We start from the raw sequence: 20,660 nt of genomic DNA, 5'->3' as shown, positions 1-20,660 counted from the left end.
TTGCAGTTATGAGAAATTACTATACCAGCCATTCAAATCATCTAAATAAAGCTCATTAAGGAGCGGAATGCATGAGTGGCAGACGGGGGGGGGTTCCAAAAAAATAAATTTTCCCCGATGCTTATATTACACCACTGCGCGCAAGAGACACTTTTTGCGAAAAAGTGCCTTTATAATGGTACTAGTTCTTAAATATAAATAAATAAAAGCTAATCAAATAGGATATAAAAAGTAATGAAAAAATAAAAGCAAATCAAATAACAATTAAAAGTGATGAAAAAATAAAAACCTAATTAAGTAGAAGATAAAGAATGATCGAAAAATTATACATCTTTTATACCTTTAATTTCATACCGCAGAAGAATCTATATTATTACCTAACCTAGTTTTTCTATTAAGTTTTCGATTTGTAACTTCAGAAGAAATTCCGACGTACTCTTTCATATACAAACTAGAAAATAAAATTCTTTCCCTTGTTTTCGCAAATAAAATTCTATACATTTTCTTGAGTAGAGTCATCTATACAGCAGCTCGGTATTTCATTTACACACCAAATAACAACTGTGCAACTAAAAAATGCCGATACAAGTTCCTCATTCATTCCAATATATTTGTATTAACTTTCCAAAGAAGGTATTTTAGTGACAAAGATTCAGACGGAGTTCGATCTCATTGGTCATTTACTCTCATTTGCGGAGTCAACAATCGTAGTTTTTCGAGCTTCTGATTCGCTCTTTCCATATATGGTCGTGCATTCCAAATTTGGAGACCCCGTTTACCAAATATGGCAACGGCGCTCACTTCACGTGAGACATTGATGGCTCTTTAACACTATAAACATTAGCCGTAAAATAGGCGACAGCAGTCTGAATCGTTATGAGAACAAAATTCAGATGATCGAGGAAGTAGAAACATTTTCTAGACGCGACTTTTATTTTATGTGTTGTTATCTAGCAGAACTATCTTTTGTGCAGTTGTATCCCAGCGCGCTTCTGAATTCACATGCTCTCAGTTACAACGTAACGAGCGAGTGACGAAATACTCTATCGAATCCGCTATCCATGTGCGATTCTGAATCGAAAGGGTTGAATGGTTTTGACCAGTCCACGGCGGCATGCAAAGTTCATTTAGGGACAGGGGTCGAGATTTAGGTTATCATCATCCAAAATCGTCTGCGGAAGAAATACCTGAAGGCGAGCCGATGGTTTTGGGAATGAACAGTGAAAGTTATCAGGCCAACGGCCACGACAACGAGACATACGAACTGAACAGTAGAGAAGGACCGTCCGCCGTTGGTTTATCAAAAAAATCTTTGCCAGCAAATGGAAAGAAAACTAAAGGACGAGTCAAAATCAAGATGGAATTTATCGATAATAAATTACGCCGATATACGACTTTCAGCAAACGAAAAACTGGAATTATGAAAAAGGTCAGTCATTCAGTCAATCAAAAATATATTTATTCATTACTTTGTGGTTCATGTGTAATAATTTTAGATCATACATTTAAATTTAGTGTTGCCTGTAAATTATGCAAATAATTTCAAGGTGATCGGTAAAGGTGTTTCGTAGAAGAGCGACATATCTGTACCATGTGCTAATGCATCTGTTGTAACCGAAATGCCCTTTGACCGGTCTGGTTTCCTGTTAGTGTTATCGCATATTTTCAGCGGTAAAAGATTTCGAGAGAAAAAGAGAAAAGTAATTTCAGTTCAAGCTGTATATACCTTATTTTTGGGTAAAAATTCGTTAACAGTTCGAAGTATTCATGGAGTGTTATTGAACTAAAACATCTGTTCCATGTGTTATACATAAGTAATTTATGATGTATGAAATAAAATTTTCGGCCCATTTCCAAAGTTTGCTTACATATGCTGTCCCAGAAGAGAAGTTAAAAAAAAAAAAAAAAAAAAAATTCAAGATGAATTAATAGTTAAAGTTTAATTTGAGCAATGCATTGCATGAAACAACTATATTTCTACAATTTAAAATATTAAAAAATCAATTGAAAATCTTTAGATAAAAATTTAGCAAATCATTAAAAATAATTTGTTTTCCACTTCATGTCAAGACCGTTACCTTGAGATTATTTTTTTATCCCCATTTAGTTTGTAAATCTGCCTAAAGAACAGCTGTACATATATCAAAGTAGTCAAACTTAGCTTGACTAGTTTATCTATGTCACTGAATACGAACTGCCCCTTTTAGACAGATTTACAAACTAATTTTGGGGAAAATAATCTCAAGGTAACAGAGTTGACATGAAGTAGAAGGCAAATTATTTTTCTATTGATTTCTTAAAGAAAAAAACTTCTGTAATTAATTTTTATCATAAATATAACACACTCATAGTTAATATTTAAAATAATTAAACTTCTTTATTTAAAAAATAAATTAGATTACAAAGCATAGAGGTTGAATAACGGGAAACTTAAAAGGAACATGCATTTTCACCTACGATTACACAGTTTGATTTATATCTAAAAACTTTCAATTGATTTTTTACATTTTGAATAATTATAGTCATCTTCATGCAATGCATTGCTCAAATTAAACTTTAAACCTAATTGATCTAGAATTTTCTTTTCTTTTGTGAGAGCATATGTAAGCTAAATTTGAAAATGGGCCTTGCAAATGTCGTATTGAGAAAAAAAGTTTCAAAATAGTGGTAATGGTATTTTCCCAGCTTAATTAATCTCTCTTATAATCTTGACAACTTTTCTCACTCATTCATTTTCCATGTAGTTGCTGATGCAAGAAACAGTTTATCAAATTACATAGTTTCAATTTGTGCAGTTCTAAAATACATATATTATGAGAGATTTATTGTTTTAAAAAATATTTCGATTTTACTTTTTTCTAAGCTTAATATGCATAATTGTAGATAATGATATTGATAAATTTTCACAATATTTATTTTTATATGTATAACTTATTTTGTAACATTTCACATTTGAAAAAGAATTGTGTATTGTGTTTATTTTTAACATTCAAATTATTGACATTGACTAATTTTAGTTTCTTCAGAATTTAAAAGCAAATTATTTATATATTAGATATATCTAAGTTGAAATTTAGAATATAAATTCTTCTGCCTCATGTGTAGTTTGTGTACTTATTTCAATTATGCATTTGATTTCATGCTGATATAAGAAATATATCAATCTATAAGTTAAATATATTATATAATAAGCTAAATTAAGTAATATTTTTGGTAATAAACAACATTCCATACTTATCTCATTAAATATATTTTTTAAATTATATAATTGAACTTGAAGCTGGGAACTTAAAATCAGAATGTCACAGTTAAATATGTATATTTTTTTAGTTTAATTTCTATCACGAAACTTTAAAATTCACATGCATAATTTTCTAATTTCTAAAGCCATATATGAGTGTTATTCATTTTGTATTTAGGTATCCATATGAGTTGTTTTCCATAATATAAATAAGAAATTTATGATTGGATGCATGAGAAACTTAGCTTTACAAATATTTGTCATAATGTTGATAAATATCAACTCATTATTATTCTTTTTCCATATTGAAATATATGACTTATTTATTATGGTCTTGCTTTACTTTGTAACACTCTATAACTATAGATTTAGAAAAATAAAAAATGCAAAATCTTTGTGAAAGGATTATTAAAACAATTATTATGAAAATATCAGCATGTAGTTGGATTAATGAAATAATTATTTGTTTCCCTATCTGCTATTTTGTTGGAGAATATGATTGAAGCTTCCGAACTTGTAAAAGATTATCGATTTCAAATTAAATTTTATGTCAATTTTAAGTGCATACAGACAGTACAACTATGAAAGATTTTTGCTGTCTAAGATTTTGTTTGTAATGTAGGAAAAGTTTTAATAATCTTATCTTCAACTTTTAATGATCCAGGATATTTTAATATTTTAAATGTAATTTTATTCTTTATTATTAAGCTCTTTTTGTTTTATTGGGGATTATTGAGTCATGTTTGTGTTAAAATTGTTGAATACCTTTTTGCTGTAGTAGCAAATTAAATTTTTAAATTTTCTAACTTTTTCTGATTAAGCTAATCATGCATACACAGTATATTTTAGATTTTTTTGTTTGAATTTTATAGCAGTATATAAATAAAAAAAATCTGACCACTCATGTCTAAAAATTTAGCAAAGACAAATATTATCCATCCAGTGCATGAAAACTTTTGGAACAAAAGCAAAGATGCAATGATAATAGAACTACAGTCATTTCAGATATTTTCTTCTACTAATGTATGACTTTATGGAATGAAACTGCTGTTGAAGTCTGTGTTTTTAAACAAAATTTATTAAATTTTGTTTGTGATTATCTATTGTATGAATCTTAAAAATAAATAATTTTATTCTATTTGGAATGGCTTATATATTTTATTTTAGTACTTTAACAGAGTATATCCTTTTGCTTTAGTAAGAAATGTTCACAATAATAATTTTTGGTGTCTTTGCTGACTGGTAAAATAAGCATCCATATAAAATAAACAAATTAATAATTCAAAGCAAAATATGCCTTTATTTATGGACTGTGAAAAGAACTTAACTGGAGTCCTTCAAAAATCAGCACTACTGCCCATGCAATCTGTGCTTGGAGCTGGCCCTGTTTGTGTATTTTTTTGCTCAATAAATACTACACAAAAGAAGGAAAATTGTGATTTAAAATTTTTTATTGATTATCTACTGTATGAATCTTGAAAATAAAATTGTTTTATTCTATTTGGAATAGCATGTATATTCTATTTTAATACCTTAATATGATATTGTGCATGTAATGCATATCCTTTTGTTATAGTTTTTCATGTTGAAATTTTTGAATATTTTCTTTTTGACATGCTATATAATTTGAAAACCGAGTTGATACTGTTTAGATAAGTTGAATATCATATAATGATATTTATGCTTCTGTCTTTAAATTTGTCATCATTTATATTATTAATGAAGGATAGAATTGTTTTAAGTTGTTAATTTTAAGCATGGCTGTCAATGCTTTAATTAGTTTTTAAAGTAAATAGTATGCTTGGAATGCTTAACTATATTTTGTGTAAATTAGTATAATATTGAGCCATGGTAAATGAAGTTTCAGAGAGTAAATTTTACATTATATTGATTGTTCTGAATCATTGAAATTTGTATCAATGGTTTATCATTGAAAGCAAGAGCATGAAAATAGTTTGCTAGTTTTAAAAAGTATTCTTGATTATATTCTTCTATCAAATAAATGGAAAAGTTGACATGGAATAAACCAGTATTTGAATGTTTTGCACTGTAAATGAAGCTTGTTAATGTTTATCATTTAAATATTTAACCATGTTTTTTCTTTCTATTCACATTATTTAATTTCATAACATGATTTCTTTTTAAATTTCTGAGAGTCTTCTAAGCAGAAAGTAGGCAAATATACTTTTCATCATCAAGATCTCTCAAGTAAAATGACTGAATTTTAAACTATTGAAAAAATTAAGTAATATTGTGATGTTATTTTTCATAAAAAAAGGATATTCATTTTTCATAAGGTTAATTTTGTATTATAATTATGAAATAAATATCTGCATTGAATTTTCATTACAGGCCTATGAACTGTCAACACTAACTGGCACGCAGGTCATGCTGTTAGTGGCAAGTGAAACTGGTCATGTGTATACATTTGCTACACGTAAACTCCAGCCAATGATTACAAGTGAGGCTGGTAAAGCTCTAATTCAAACTTGTCTAAACTCTCCTGATCTTCCACCTGAGCCTGGTGCTTCAGGACTTGACCAAAGGATGAGTGCTACAGGCTTTGAGGAAACAGATCTCACTTACAGTGTTGCAGATGACTGTGAGAAGGTAATGATATGCTTTTATATTTTTCGATAATGGTACTTTTCATTGTATCTTTCACATTTCATGTCTGTCCAAATGTATTTTTAAATGGTTAATGTTTCCTTGTATTAATTAATTAAAAATCTCTAAACTTTACAAAAGTCAATGAGGTTTGTGGTTAGAAGTGCTAATTTTAAGTCATTTCCCCTGTCATATTTTAGTTATTTATAATAATTCATTTTAAAATTGCTGTTTAAGTTGTGTAACTGCATTTAAAGTTGATTGTTACTTATTAAGTATTCATTAAATAAAAACCTGCACATTCACTTGTTTTATAAATTTGAGACTAAGTGAGTTTTGGTTAACTAAATGACAGTCCAATGTTTAGATTACACACTTTTTTCAGCTAAAGAAGTGTTATGCATCTCAATCTTTCATAGTCTCATTTTGTATTGTTACATATTATTATAAGAATGCCCTTTAAAAGCTATTTTATAATAAGCAGTGGAAACTGCAATAAAGGTAGCTGTTAAGCAGCTTAAATGATGGGAAATTTATTATTTAAAGATGGAGAATATATGAAATTGACGAATACTTAATTATATATTAAGTTTCCTTTATTTTGGAGAAAGTTGTAGTATTATTTTATCAAGTTTAATGAACTTATATTATCATGAGAAGGGGGAATATATCAATAGTTATGCTTAAAGGAAAAATATATTCTTCAGATATGCAAGTATCATTGAAGAATATTATGATTATTATATATATTATGATATTTGAATTTTTGAATCTTCCAACCTTTTTCTATTTTTCAAATCCCAAATACAAATTGGTAATTAAAAAAAAAAAAAAATTGAAACTTTGGTTAAATAGGTTAAGTCAGAAGATTATATAATACTTCATAGAAGCATTCATTAAAAAAGGTGAACAATTATTGCAATTACAGTGGCCTTGGATGAACAGCTTAACCTCATGGTTGCACATTGTACAAGTGTTCAAAGTTGACTGGGATTTTCATACGTAAATGATCGATGAATAGCTGGATCATAAAGAAATATGCGGGTGACATAATGTATTCCTTCTCGAGTAACTAGTGCCCAGCGTGACGTATTTGGCACCATTGCAGTGAATGCAGTGCAAGCATGGCGGCAAGCAGTGTGTCTGTGGATCAGTGGTGTGTAATCACATTTCTTGTGAAGTTAAACAAGCTGAGATTTTCAGAAGATTGCAAGTACAGTATGGTGAATAAACGATGTCATGGACAAGAGTGTACAAATGATGTGAACAGTTTCGCGAAGGATGGGAGTTGGTGACAAATGAAGTGCATAGATATATTCGCCTGACTGTAGTCACACCAGTGAATATCGGACAGTGCGGTAACAGTGCGGGATATTGCTGCCGAAGGTAAATATCAGTGTTGAGACAATCATTCGCGACCACTTACACTTCCGCAAAATCTGTGCAAAGTGGGTTCCCCACCAGCTGATATTTGATCAGAAGTGGTCATGCATGACGGTCTGTGAACAGCTTTTGAATCGGTTTCGAGCTGAAGATGATGAATTGTTGCAATCCATCATCAAGTGTGATGAAACATGGTTGCACAATTCCAACCCCAGAGACAAAAAGCAGCAGCCTGGAGTGGCGGCATATAGGCTCATTGCCACTGAAGAAAAGCAAAATGCAGCCGGCCACTGGAAAGATCATGGCAAGTGTCTTCTGGGACATGAAGGGCGTTATCCATGTAGATTTTCTGGACAAAAGGGAGCACAGTATTACTCCACGTTGTTGAGTAAGGCTGTACGAAAGTCCATTCGCAGGAAAAGACCTGGGATTTTGTCTGGATATGTCATTCTTCTCCATGACAGTGCTTGCCCTCAGACAGCCAATGTGACAACATTTTTGGCCGAAATGTACTGGGAAGTTCTGCTCCATCCCCCTACAGTCCAGATTTAGCCCCTAGTGATTATCATTTGTTTGCACCCCTTGAAGACTCATCTGGGAGGGAAGAAATTCATGACAGATGAAGCACTGCGGAGCGATGTCTTCCAGTGGCTACGACAACAACCAAGTTTTTTCTACGCCAAAGAAGTCAGGGAGCTGTTACAACGATGGCAAAAGTATCCCGATCTACGATACGCACGGAGAATACTTTGAAAAGCTAATATAGTTTGGTTCTTCTTGTGTGACATAGTTTGGTGCTTCATGTGTTTCTTGTCTCTCTGAAGAAATAAAAATCCGGGTCAACCTTGAACAACCCTTGTACCACATTCTTAATTTTCTATAGAACATTTAGCATTCCATATTAAATGTACAATACTCCATAGAAGCATTCATTAAAAAAAGGAGAATAATTATTGCAATTACAGTGGCCTTGGATGAATAGCTTAACCTCATGGTTCTTAATTGTACCGCACCCTTAATTTTCCTTAGCATTTCATGTTAAATATTTAACTATGTAAATTTTGGAAATTAGCTTTTAACCTCATTTATATTTCTATTAATTTTAAGATTTTAGAAAATGTAAAAAAAATCAAACATTTATTGAAATACTTGTCAAATAAACAAAATGAATCTCGCAATTCAGGAATTTTAATTTAATAAATGTAAGTGTATTTGCCAAAATTGTGCTTTAAAATTTCATTTTATTAAATGCAAATTTCAAATTTTGCTGTTATTAAAAATTAGAATACATGTACGCGGCACGCAATGAATTGGAAGTTGATCTGTCAGCACTATACTTATCTTCAGGGCAGATGTTTTTATTTTATTTGGCTTATAATTCCTTACTAAATGTAGTATTTCATCTCGATGTACTTCGTCTTTGATATGATTTAAATCAAATTCCTCATCATTATAATTCGCTTCCAATAGTGAAGAAAGTGACACAGAGGTTAATGAAGAGGAAAATTTCGATTGACAAATTAGTCGATATTCTTGACACAGCAATTATAGGACTTGAACAGCGGAACTGTGTAACTGAAGAAGAAATTATGTCTGTTTATAGAATTAAAGAGAAAGTATTATCATATAAAACGAAGCAACTTAAACAACTTACATTGAAAGAAATGTTTAATAAAGTAAACAAATAAATATTAAGCTTTTTTTTTTTTTTTTTTTTTTTTTTTGTAAATTTTGATACCCTTTAGATCATAATTGTTCTTTATTTCATAAATTACGGTTTCATATTTTTAATTTTATAATTTCTGCATGCCGTCTCACCAGATTTAATCTGATGATCTATAATCCGGAATCGCCGAAGTCCCGACGAGTCCGGATTAAAGACTTTTGACTGTATTTGTATTTACAGATTATGTATACTCAAAATTGCATTTATTTTACATAAATAAATTTTTAGAAAAAATTAAAGACATGCTGAGATTCACCTTAGATGCTTCTGAATATCAGAATTGATTATAGTATTTTTAATATTCTAAATTTCTGAATTGGGTATGATATTTTACTTGAAGATTTGGCGAGTTAATTATTTGTTAAATATTTATTATTTTATATGAGAATAACTATCCTTTGCTAAAGAAGTGGGCAACTTGAATTTTTATAATAGAATGATATTTTGAAACCTAAGTTCTTGTTAAAGCAATAGCAGATATCCTACTCATTAATCTTACAGAAGTTATAAATGCTGTTGTGACTTCTCTGATAGTAATATCAGCTCAAGTCAATGAATTCATGGTGGCCAGGATCTTCAGGACATAAATTGTTACCCACTTTCCTTATTTTCATACTGTAGCCAGAAACATCTGCTAGCATTTATCCAAAACTGAACTAATTATAAATTATGCTGTCTTCATTTAGATGCTATAACTTATTGCTGTTACAGGATATAAACCTTGATCTAAATACCAAATTGCTTAAAAATACTACAAAAGATATCCTGACTTCCAAATTTCTCTGTTTCATTTACTAGTTAACGTCTTCCTCTTCCTCAGAAAACTGCTATCAGGAATTAGTTATCATGCATATTCTTTATAATGCTGCAGTAGCTGTGTGGTTAAAATCAGTAATAGTTTATAAGTTCTTTTTCTGGCACCTGAATGATCTGCTCACATTATATTTTTGTGCTTGACCTTGGTATATTACAAATATCCCCCCCCAGCCTGAAAGGCATCTCTCCAATTAGCAGGTGCTCTTGAATCATTTGTTGTAATTAACCAAATCATAAATTTCATCTGAAGACCAAATGAAAATTCTTAAATATAATTCTTGGGAAGTTCTGAACATGCCTTTACAGATGTTTGACCCACTTGTATACTGCTCGCGCACCCCCCAAAAATGGCAAATATATTATAGGAAATATGGAGAAGGGGGCAAATGTGTCACTTCAGTATTTACAAGATAATATATGTAATATATAGAGGGAAAATATCTGTGATTTTAATCTAATCTGTGCTTTTAAAACTAATAAATATCATCAAATGATAATGAATAAAAATATGTATATATACTGATGGCACTAAAAAATTTAAAATGAAGCACTGCATCTGAAGGTCCTGTAATTTTTAATTTCTTATTGAATTTCTTCCAATTTGCTTTCTAAGAAATCAGATTGTTATTAATAACTGTATATGCTAGTTTGTATATCCTTTCGAAATTTTATGTGCTGTAAAATCTCATGTAATAAGCAATATCAAAATAATACTTCTGAAGGTTTAGATTTAAATCTGAAATTTAGGTCTGTGAGATAAAAATGGGCAAAGTAACATGAAAATTCAAATGTGCAAAAACATTTTATGAGGCCCAGTATAACAAGTCTTTTTCAATTAATGAATGAAGGTATTAATTATAAATTGTTGATCTTTTTTTTTATGCTTTGGTGGGTCAACATGGTAGTGTCTATGATTTTCAGAAACAGTTCACCTTGCGCAAGATGCCAGATATACTTCTCTTGCTTGGAAAGATGTAAAGAATATTGTGATAAATTATTGCATATGTTCATGTTTGTAGATGACGAGTCAAGTTAGAAAGATTCTCTTGGTTTTAAAATGTGCTCAACACTCGTGATCAACATCTTGGATTGTCGGTTAAAAGGAGGTGCAGGTTTAGGTGGATGTAGATAGTTCTATATCCATCACACTTTCTCAAGATGATGACAAAATCGGATGTACTGGAAAAGGATGAGCGGAAGGATGAAGACAAACATGACATGCACAGAAAAAAGTTATATGGAAAGAAGCTGAGGAAGGATTGCAAATGCATAAGATTTGTCTGGAAAGGTTTCATCATCTATATCAGTACAGGATGTTATGACACAAAGCTATTTGTACCACGATTATAAGATGGATATGTGTGTATGCATGTGCCATTTAGGGTACTGTTGCAAAGACCCATATAAAGAAACTATAAGCCTTTCAATGTAAAACCTTATGTTTAGTTCTTAATGCGACCTGGTATGCCCATAGTGATGTGACCTTAATATTAAACTGACAGATGTTTTAATTAAGAGATTTACTCAAAACTTATTTTCCAGAATTGAAAAGATTGATAATCTTCCACTTTAAAATCTGCCAGCTGATGATCCTGCAATTCCAAATACAGCAAAACAGCCCAGATCTATCATTGTTCAGGAGTATATTGCCTTTCCATGAGCCAAAAGACGATGTCCTACCCCTCCAGTCTCTAGTAGAGATGCCATCTGGGACAGATACTGTTCTTGAAGCTCCTACCTCATCACCATAAAAAAACTTACTTAACCCGGCATTACTCAACGCGAGAAAAAAGAACGGGATTACTCGAGCTGGGTATGACATACCCAGGGAGGTTTCTTCCTCTCTTTTACCATTAAATCTGCACCAAATATAAAAGAACAGAAACATGGAAGAGAAAACATAGTTCTACACATGTATTAAAAATTTTATCTTTAATTTGCTCATTTTCGGCAAATGCATGCTATATGTTCCATGTATACATGTTTTTCACATTTTTCATAGGCAAACTTAGCCTTTCTGTCTTTTTTGGCCCCACATTCAGCACATCTTTTATATGTCGTCTTTACCTTCTTAACAGAAGGTGTATCAACCTCATTGTTGCCCAGTTTATTTTTAGGCTTTGTAAGAGCATTGCTTGTTGACTTCCTATAATCTTCTATCAGTTGTAATGGCAGTGTTTTTAGAAGTGAGCATTGGGCTCTATGCCCAGTAGGTGGTTTCTTTGTCGAAAACAAAATTGTGCATGCATTTATTGCAGCAACATTCAACATGGAATAAAAAATAACCGTAGGCCAACGACTTGTATTTTTAGCTGTTCAATACGTTGCAGCCATTTCATCCACAAATTATATTTTTAGCAGAAATTCTAACATTTCCGGAATTTCATTTTACTTCATTTTGTTATATTATTCTTTCCTATAAAATAGTCATTTTCATTTGAATCGGAAAGATCGCCCTCTAAATCAGATTTTGTTTCAGGCGAAGATTCGTCTTCACTGTAAATAGCTTCATCATCCGCCTCTTCATTATCGGGAAAACTCATTACCTTCCTCAAGACTTTTCTTCATCGTAACTTCGAAAATGCGGCATAATGAGAGTACGATTTCAATGCGTCTACCAGTACTCAGAATTGCTCGCACTGGGTGTGACATACCCTAGAGTGGCGATTACAAGATATCTTTTTTTAGAACTCTTTCCCTTATTCTTCCCTTCCAAGGTTATGACCTTGGGGGCAGCTACAAGAAAAATCACCAATTTTTAAAAAACGGTTGGAGAGAAACACACAAAAGAAAAAAACAGAGGGGCTGGGTACAATCAAACCCGGGGTAATAGTATTCCTGAAATAACATATTATCTTGCATTTTCCTTAAGCTGGAGAGATTATTATTATCACTTTCAAAAATTGCATCAATTCCTACTGATTAAATTTCTCGGCATTTATCATTCAACATTTGCTACATTCAGGTATTAGCCCACCAGCGGCTGAGCGGTAAAGTCGCTGAACACTGGTAGTTCGGTCCGAGGTTCGAATCCCGCGAACGGGCTGGCTGCATGGGTGTTTTTGTGGTTTTTCCATGTGTAACATGTATACGAGCCAGTTTCTTCTCTAGAAAGCCCTCCACGTAGGCATCCCTCCCCTTAGGCAGATAGCCCTAGTGTGCTTTGCCATAATTAAATACACCACACCACACCACATTCAGGTATTAAGATCATGTGACCTAGAAGCCTATTAATCATCACCATCTTATTTGCTTTTATATGTAGTTTTATATATGTTAAAAAATCATGCAAATACAAATAAATAAATGAATAAAATTAACAAAAATCAGAGATAAATCTAGTAGAGTGGTTAGTGTGCAAGATTGCAGATTGAGAGCTTTTCTCCTTAAATTTTTTCAAGTCAGGTTGACTTCCTTTATGTCTGTCATGTATTTTTTAGCTAGTTCTAAACCAAAGGTACTCACTCCATAATAATTAATCCTCAGTTCTTCGTCATGTTATGAAGCTTCATTTGTATACACAGTGAATATTTAAGGCAATGGTATTGTAAGCAAGTAAAAAAGTTATATATCATCACACTAAGTAATTCATAATTTTCATGTGATTATGTTGTTAATTTTTGTTTTTCTGAAATATAAGTTTTTTTAAAATTTTAAATAATCTGTATGATTTTCTGTTAATCTGTATGATTACTGTTAATTTATTGTGGCTAATAGAGTTAAAGGCACAACCAAAGATTTTCACATGCTCACATCGAAAAAAAAAATCTCAGAAATGTATATTTAATTATCTTAGAAAATTCCTTAGCTGGAATTGAAGAGGTCCCATTGCTGCTGGGATTTTGCTGTAAACAGTTTTGTTTCATAGGATTATTTCAAATTTAGGAGCTGCTAATTTTCCATAAGCCAAGCATTTAGTTACTTTTCAGCAGACTGTATTTCTCACTGGTTCAAGACTCTTGCATTTCAGTTCTCTGTAGAAAGAAAACTAAAATATTTTAGCATCAGACTTTGAGAAGTTTGTATTTGATATGCAGTCCTTTTCTCATGTATTGTAATTAAATAATTATTTTAAATTTTCTCAAAATGAGATATGTTTTTAAGCTACTGAAATTGTTTTATTAAACAAAAGAATTAGTTGCTGTGAGTTTGCTTTTAATTCCTTTAAGAGCATTTTTTGGGGTTAATCCCCCCCTTTGGACTCATTAGAAGGATTACTGCTGCTCTTTATGCGTAAGAAATGATTTAAAAAAGATTTTATCAAGTATCATGACATTTAGGTTTATTTTCTTGTAAATGCTTTTATTCCTATGTGGTTCTGTAATAATAGCATACTGTGAAATTCAATTTCAGTATAAGGATTTATTAGAAAACCTCTCTCATTAAATTTTATCTTGTGAAATAAAATTTAATTATTAAAGAAATGTCACTTTTTGTTAATTTTTCACTTGGTTCTTTAAGCATTTATGCTTATTATAGCAATATTCGCTTTATTCAGTTATGTAATTAAAAAAATACTTTTGCGAAATAATATTCATTTGAGCAGTACTGTCAGAATGAGTTAAACATATTTAGAAATTCTGGTTTAGATCATAATTATACATATTAGTTAAAATAAAATAGTGTAAAAATAATTATATTTTTGATTAATGCATGCTTATAAAAAATTTTAGTTTTTGACAGCATTTATACATTTTTGAGGATTTGTTAATGAAAGAAGATCCTTCAGCTTAATTTACTGTTGCATGCTTATTTGTGAAAATCCGAGGTAGTTGACTGTACTATCAGTTTTCAAAAATGAGCGTTTTGCGGGGCGGGAGTCATGAAGATTATGAATCTCAAGTGAAGATTTGCTCGAGCTTTGCATATGTTGCTTATCTAAGTAAGAAAAGGCATACTGTAAAAATAACCACAAACCAGTAAAATTATTTTTCCATGAAAATACATTGTATCATTCAATAGGAAAGAAGTTCTTTCTCAGTTCATGTTATTTTCATCATCTATAAAAGTGCCTTTTATGTTTTAGATGATTAAAAAAAAATTACAAGTTAGTTGTTTTGTTTGAATTTTTATTCATCTTTTACATTACATTTAAACATTTTGCCTCTTTATTGGTGTTGTTATTTGATAACAAATAGCAGTTTTTCAGTGTCTGACTATCACTGTCCTTGCAGCTAAACAAAATGTTACAAGAAAGTGATGGTTCCATCTTCTGAGCTTAATTTTAATTTCAAGGAAATATGTTTTTACATAAATTTTTAAGTTCATTGCGTCTGTGGAAATTACAAAATGTCTGTGGTAGCATCATTCAAACAAGAAAAATACATGAAAAAATTAAAAGAAGTTGCAATATGCAAAGTACAAAAGATTTTTTCCAGTCTTCTTAGCTTTCTCTTTCCATTCATTGCAAAATTACTCAAATTTTATATGTATACTGCTCGCATGATTTATTAATAAAACTTGTGTTTACAGCCTTTGAAAACCCATGTTACCAGAATGCTAGCTTGAAATAACATCCCATACTATGAGCCTTAAAAATTGTACTTTAAAAAATACAACTTTTTGTCTGAACAAGAGAAAATAATTCTTAACACAAAGATCTCGCTTTTTTTTGTTTCAGAAATTTGCTAAATATATGCAAAGTAATTCTGTGTCTTCTAAATAGCACAGATTGACTTGAAACTTTCCATATTCAACACAAACTTAAGTTTATGATTTCATTTTTTAAAACCATTTTTGAACTGGATTATTCAATATAATGATCATAGTGATAATGTTAGAAGATTCTGTAGTCATTATACCGCCTATGGACACTGTATCTTAAAAAGATGACTTATAACCAGTTTAATAGTCATGTCTTTTCTCCCTTTTTGTAATAATGAGGGTATAGTGAAACTGATGCCTCTAGGTAATGGATTTCTCATCTTTTAGTTTCCTCCTTTTCGTTGTAATTGGTTGATGAGTGCCCCATTTTAAAAATCGGTCATTTTCTATTAAAGATGATTATTGCAGATAAAAAGTGGCCTCATTAACCACTTCCCTTACAAATTTTTTTGAAAAAAATAGCAAAAAATCATCACATTTTTTTATTTTATTATTAAATACAACAAAACGAAACAAATCAAAATATGTGGGTTTTAGGTTGAATTTTTAATTTTTTGAAGGTGTAAAAGCATTTATTTTTAATATTAGTTTACTATCCTGAGTTATCTCGGGCAAACGAAAAAAAGTTAAATATTAATCTTTGTATGATAGTTTTTGAAACAAGGGACAACACAGAGTGATACCTGATGTTCTACACTGGTATCTGGTCTCTTTTCTTACTGGCTTACTGCTGGAATCTCTTTCACAGGAACGCAGAGTACACTGACCCGTTGGATTTGATTTTTTTCCCAACCTTTTCAAAATCACTATCTGAAAAATCGTCGCTTTCGCTATCTTCCATCATCGTCATTATTTTATTTTTTTCCAACGCATGCATCTGTCTTTATACATTACTAATCCACAAGCCAACCTATATTATACAATAGGGAAACACGCGACCAGTCCCTCCAAAAGAACCGCGCAACCAACTAAATTTGGCAAACTGCCAATCAAAGCTAAATATTTCCTTTCATTTCCTCCAGACCGAGTAAAACCGTGATAAAAGAAATTGTACTAAGAAATTCTGCTTCGTCCAAGTTTTCTCGAGATAATAATTAACTGCAATATATATGAACCCGAGATAACTTGGGATAATCAGGCAAGCAGTTAAGGAGTGATAGCAGGAGATACCAGAAGCCATTTTTTTAAAGATAAAAAGGGCTCAAGTTGAAAACATTAATTTTATTTCCTGCATTTGTTCAATAAGTGTGCTTATATTTTGGGCTAATGAACGAGTTGACTTTTTCGTTGGAGAATTTGCTAATTTTTCTTGAAATAAATTCCGAAGGTATCTTGCCAGTTATTTTCATATTGATGAAATTTATTTAAGGAAGATGTATCTTGACTGAATTCTCCCATTTTATCTATGGCCTTATTCCCCTTCCCATTTTGCTTTAGTCAACTTTTGACTCTTCCTCCTGTAAGATAAGAGGAGCCTGTGGTAGTGCTAGGCTAAAACCTTAAAAGAGAATAAGAATCTTTGTATATTAGGAATAGTAGATATGATACTGTCTTCTATATGATTTATTAAGTACTGACACATTTAAGAAACTTGATATATATTTGGAGTGCTTTTTGTACTCGATTTTCTTAGTATTTGCTGTTAATTCTGCATAGTCATTCTGAAATGAAATAGAAGCTTTTTGATTAATAGTTATCATGCAATTAATGTTTGTCGCGGTGACCTTTTAGATATCATGAAAAAGAGTATTTTATCGAATAGTTGTCATATTGGATAGAATATTGGTTGAAATTTTTAAAATTCATAGTAATGTGAATTGAATGTATTAATACTGGTATAAATTAAAGCAAGGCTGGCACCTGTGCATCCAAATAGGAATGTTTGGTATAGCTGGGTCTTACTGACTGTTAAGTTTCCAACTTGGATAGAATTCCAACTGTCTCCCACCAGTCTTTCAACTTATTGAGAGGATTTCAGCTCTCTATTTTGAGTGCCTCCTTACAGCACAGATACGATGCTTAAAAACATCCATGCCTTCTCTGGAATTCAAACCCGAGACCTACGGTAGAACAGTCAGCATCATTAACTACTATCCCGTCTGAGTGGCACTGTATTAATACAATTGTGGCTATTGAATAAATGAATGTTTTGTAATGCATCATTAATAGAGTTGTTTCAGTATAAAATTGTATTGTAAATAATGGTGGCCTTAAAAAAGTCACTTGAGGTAAAGGAGGTTGAATTTATGTAGAATACTTGTCAGTGTCATAGAGGAGATGGTTGGAGGACAGATCCATTTGTAGAATTTTTTAAACCAAGAGAAGTTAGTAGTGTGTGGATTTTCATTCGCATTTATCTAGGAAAAGTAAACATTTAGAATTTCTGCATCTTTAATTTATTTTTAAACTACAATATGTCTACTAAAACTACTATGATATATCAGCATCTGTACTAGAATAAAATTTTTAAAAAATTGCGTATTTTGTTAAGAAATTTAATTACTGTTTAATCTCTGCATACTACTTAAGATTCTTTTGATGAATATTAATGAATTATTAAGGGAGTTCTTATGAATGTTAATAATCATTAAGGGGCTCAGCGAATTTAATATTTAGAGTAAACATAAATGGTGAAAATTTTGGAAGGAAAGAAAATAAGGCAGAAAACAAGATAAGATTTTGATTCACATATAACCACATTTAATATGTTGTATTTAAATACAGAAATTGGAATTTTAACATTAGTAAGGTTGCAATAAAAATGTCATTGCAACTGAATCAGGTAATGCAGCTTATACCACATTACATACCTGACTAATAGTAAGTGGTCTGAATACAGTTGCTGAGTAACTGGAACAACTGGTAAGTACAAGTTCCGGCTATTAATTTCCAGGACTCGTGGAATAACTCGGAAGAAAAAAAGGTTAAACATATAGCTATTTAATATGATTCAAAGTAATCCCCATCAGCCGTAATGCATGTCTGTGTTCGGCTGTACAAGTTTCGGAAAGAAGTTTTAAAGTCCTCTTTTGGAATGCTCTTTAATAGTGACGTTGCAGTTTTCTTGATGGCTTCGACATCCTGAAATCTTGTTCCCTTTAGCGAATTTTTCAGCTTAGAAAATAGGAAAAAGTCTGCTTGTGCTAGGTCTGGAGAGTATGGTGGATGCTGCATTTCAAAAACACCATGCTGGGCTAAGAATTGCCCCTCAGGCAACACAGTGTGTGAGCTGGCATTGTCATGTAGCAACAGCCAACTCCCATTTTGTTGAAAATGAGTCCTCACTCTACGAAATCGTTTTCGAAGTCGGTCAAGAACTTCTGTGTAGAACTGTTCATTGATAGTCATGTTAGGAGGAAGAAATTCATGATGATTGAGCCCATCGCAATCGAAGAAAACGATTAACATGACCTTGATTTTGGACTTTTAAAATCGAAATTTTTTCTGCCCTGGTGAACTTTAAGACTGCCATTCGGAGCTTTGACGCTGGGTTTCAGCGTCATATTGAGAACACCAAGACTCGTCTCCCGTGACTATCTTACCCAGGAACACAGGGTCAGTATCAGCGTTGTCGATAAGTTCGCTACGTGCGTCCAGTCTCAATTGCTTTTGTTCATCCCTTAAATGGTGAGGAACGAATCTGGAACAAATCTTGCGTTTGCCTAGGTCTGTCCATGTTGTATTCATTGGCGAGTACTCGAATAGTCAATCGACGATCACATTTCACCATATTGCGAACTTTTCTATTGCTTCCGGCGTGTGCACGGACTGCGACCGACCTGTGTGTGGATCATCTTAGACGCCTTCGCGCCCGTTCCGAAAGCATTTAAACCATTCAAAAGTTCTTGAGCGGGATAATGCTTCCTCGCTGTAAACTTGTTTTAACATTTCGTAGGTTTCCGCAGCTGTCTTGCCCAATTTGAAGCAAAATTTAATGCTAATTCTTTGCTCCATTTTCACTTTGACAATAGGAATTTAAGAGCTACATTTTAATGCGCCTTTCCACGAGAACTACTTACTTCAGATTGGTGGTGATTGCACTGCACATGCGCAAGAAAACTCTTTTCAATATGCAATCATTAGCGCCATCTTCCGATGTTTCGTTCTCCTACAGTTACATCAGTCCTGGAAATTAATAGCCGGATCTTGTACAACATGGCAGATTTTTCAAGAAGCTTGCCAGTGATTCTTACTAAGCAGTGGCAAGATTGATAAAGCCTTTAATAAAATGGCCAGTCAAGCAAAACATATAATTATGGCTTGGCCGCAATATCAAAATTTCATTCGAGTAATATGTTCGAATAATACTGTACCAACACAGTCATACATGTTATTCTCATGTATGACTGTGTTGGTGTTATTCTAGTGTATCCGAAGGTCTAAGGCAGATCATCACAAAGCAATCTTACCATAACATTTTTGAATGCATTCTGCTATTACTTTTAAAGGAAAGGGGAAGAAAATTGGCATTTGTTTCTGTAGGATCTAATGAGTATTTTGCAGAAAAATGCTTGAGTGCATGCAGCAAAATATTATTATTTTAATGGATGAAATTGGGAAATATTTTACCACCCACATTAGCTTGCCTTAATCCTCTGGGACTCAATTTCTAAGGAATCACTTCATGACATTAGCTTCAGCAGATGAAATTTTTCAGGCAGTAGACCTCTCAGTTTGAACTTTCAGTCAAACAGTCACTGCCATTGTTAACTATGAATTATGGGCAAAAGGTTGTACGCAGGTGACGATCTCAGATGACAGTACAATTTTGAAGAGTTATAACCTTTCTGAATCTGTATTAAACAAATAACTGCCGATATTAAAATTCCAATCTTCATATTTATTAAACATGATTATATTTAATTAAAAGAATGCTTTTCATATTAGCCTCTTAATTCTTCTTTTGAAACAGGTTATCCTCTTTATCATTAGGATGATATCAGTGCGAATGAATTATTTTGCTATTAATTATATCAAGCTATTCCTTTTAATTGTTAACATGTTCTTTTTCTGCATGTTGGAAATCATCATTCTATAGTAATATGAATTAAAGAATGGCCAGTTGAAGTAAAGTAGATTTAAGGTTTATTGGCAAAAATATCTCGAACAAAAATCTTGATTAATTAAGTACCTTTAGTATGTTTTTGAGATTCTGTGGGTGTGTACCTTTTACCTACATCTGTTTTTTTTTTTTTTTTTTTTTTTTTCTGTAACGGAAGTTTGTTAACGTTTGTTCTTGAAAATTTAAAATGGCTCCACTGATTGTGAAATACAATCAGTGAT

At 31.8% G+C, this 20,660-nt stretch overlaps 1 protein-coding gene across 3 annotated transcripts in view; it reads left to right on the top strand.

Annotated features, from left to right (window-relative positions):
- The first annotated feature begins 821 nt into the window (after positions 1-821).
- Positions 822-20,660, top strand: part of LOC118198695 (serum response factor-like) — a 120,648-nt gene continuing 100,809 nt past the window's right edge. The window contains exons 1-2 of one of the 3 annotated variants that reach the window (XM_085814587.1): positions 822-1,429; positions 5,594-5,851. In XM_085814587.1, the coding sequence (XP_085670713.1) occupies positions 1,115-1,429; positions 5,594-5,851 (573 nt within the window). In that variant the 5' untranslated portion in view covers positions 822-1,114. The remainder of the gene's footprint in view (positions 1,430-5,593; positions 5,852-20,660) is intronic. The other 2 variants (XM_085814586.1, XM_085814588.1) reach the window with 2 other exon arrangements.

The sequence above is a fragment of the Stegodyphus dumicola genome, chromosome 4 (genome assembly GCF_044657685.1).
Source record: "Stegodyphus dumicola isolate Sdum_Otavi_A_Nest chromosome 4, ASM4465768v1".
Taxonomy (NCBI): Eukaryota; Metazoa; Arthropoda; class Arachnida; order Araneae; family Eresidae; genus Stegodyphus; species Stegodyphus dumicola.
Note: the sequence above shows the minus strand (reverse complement) of the source record. Positions and strands in the feature narration are given on the sequence as shown.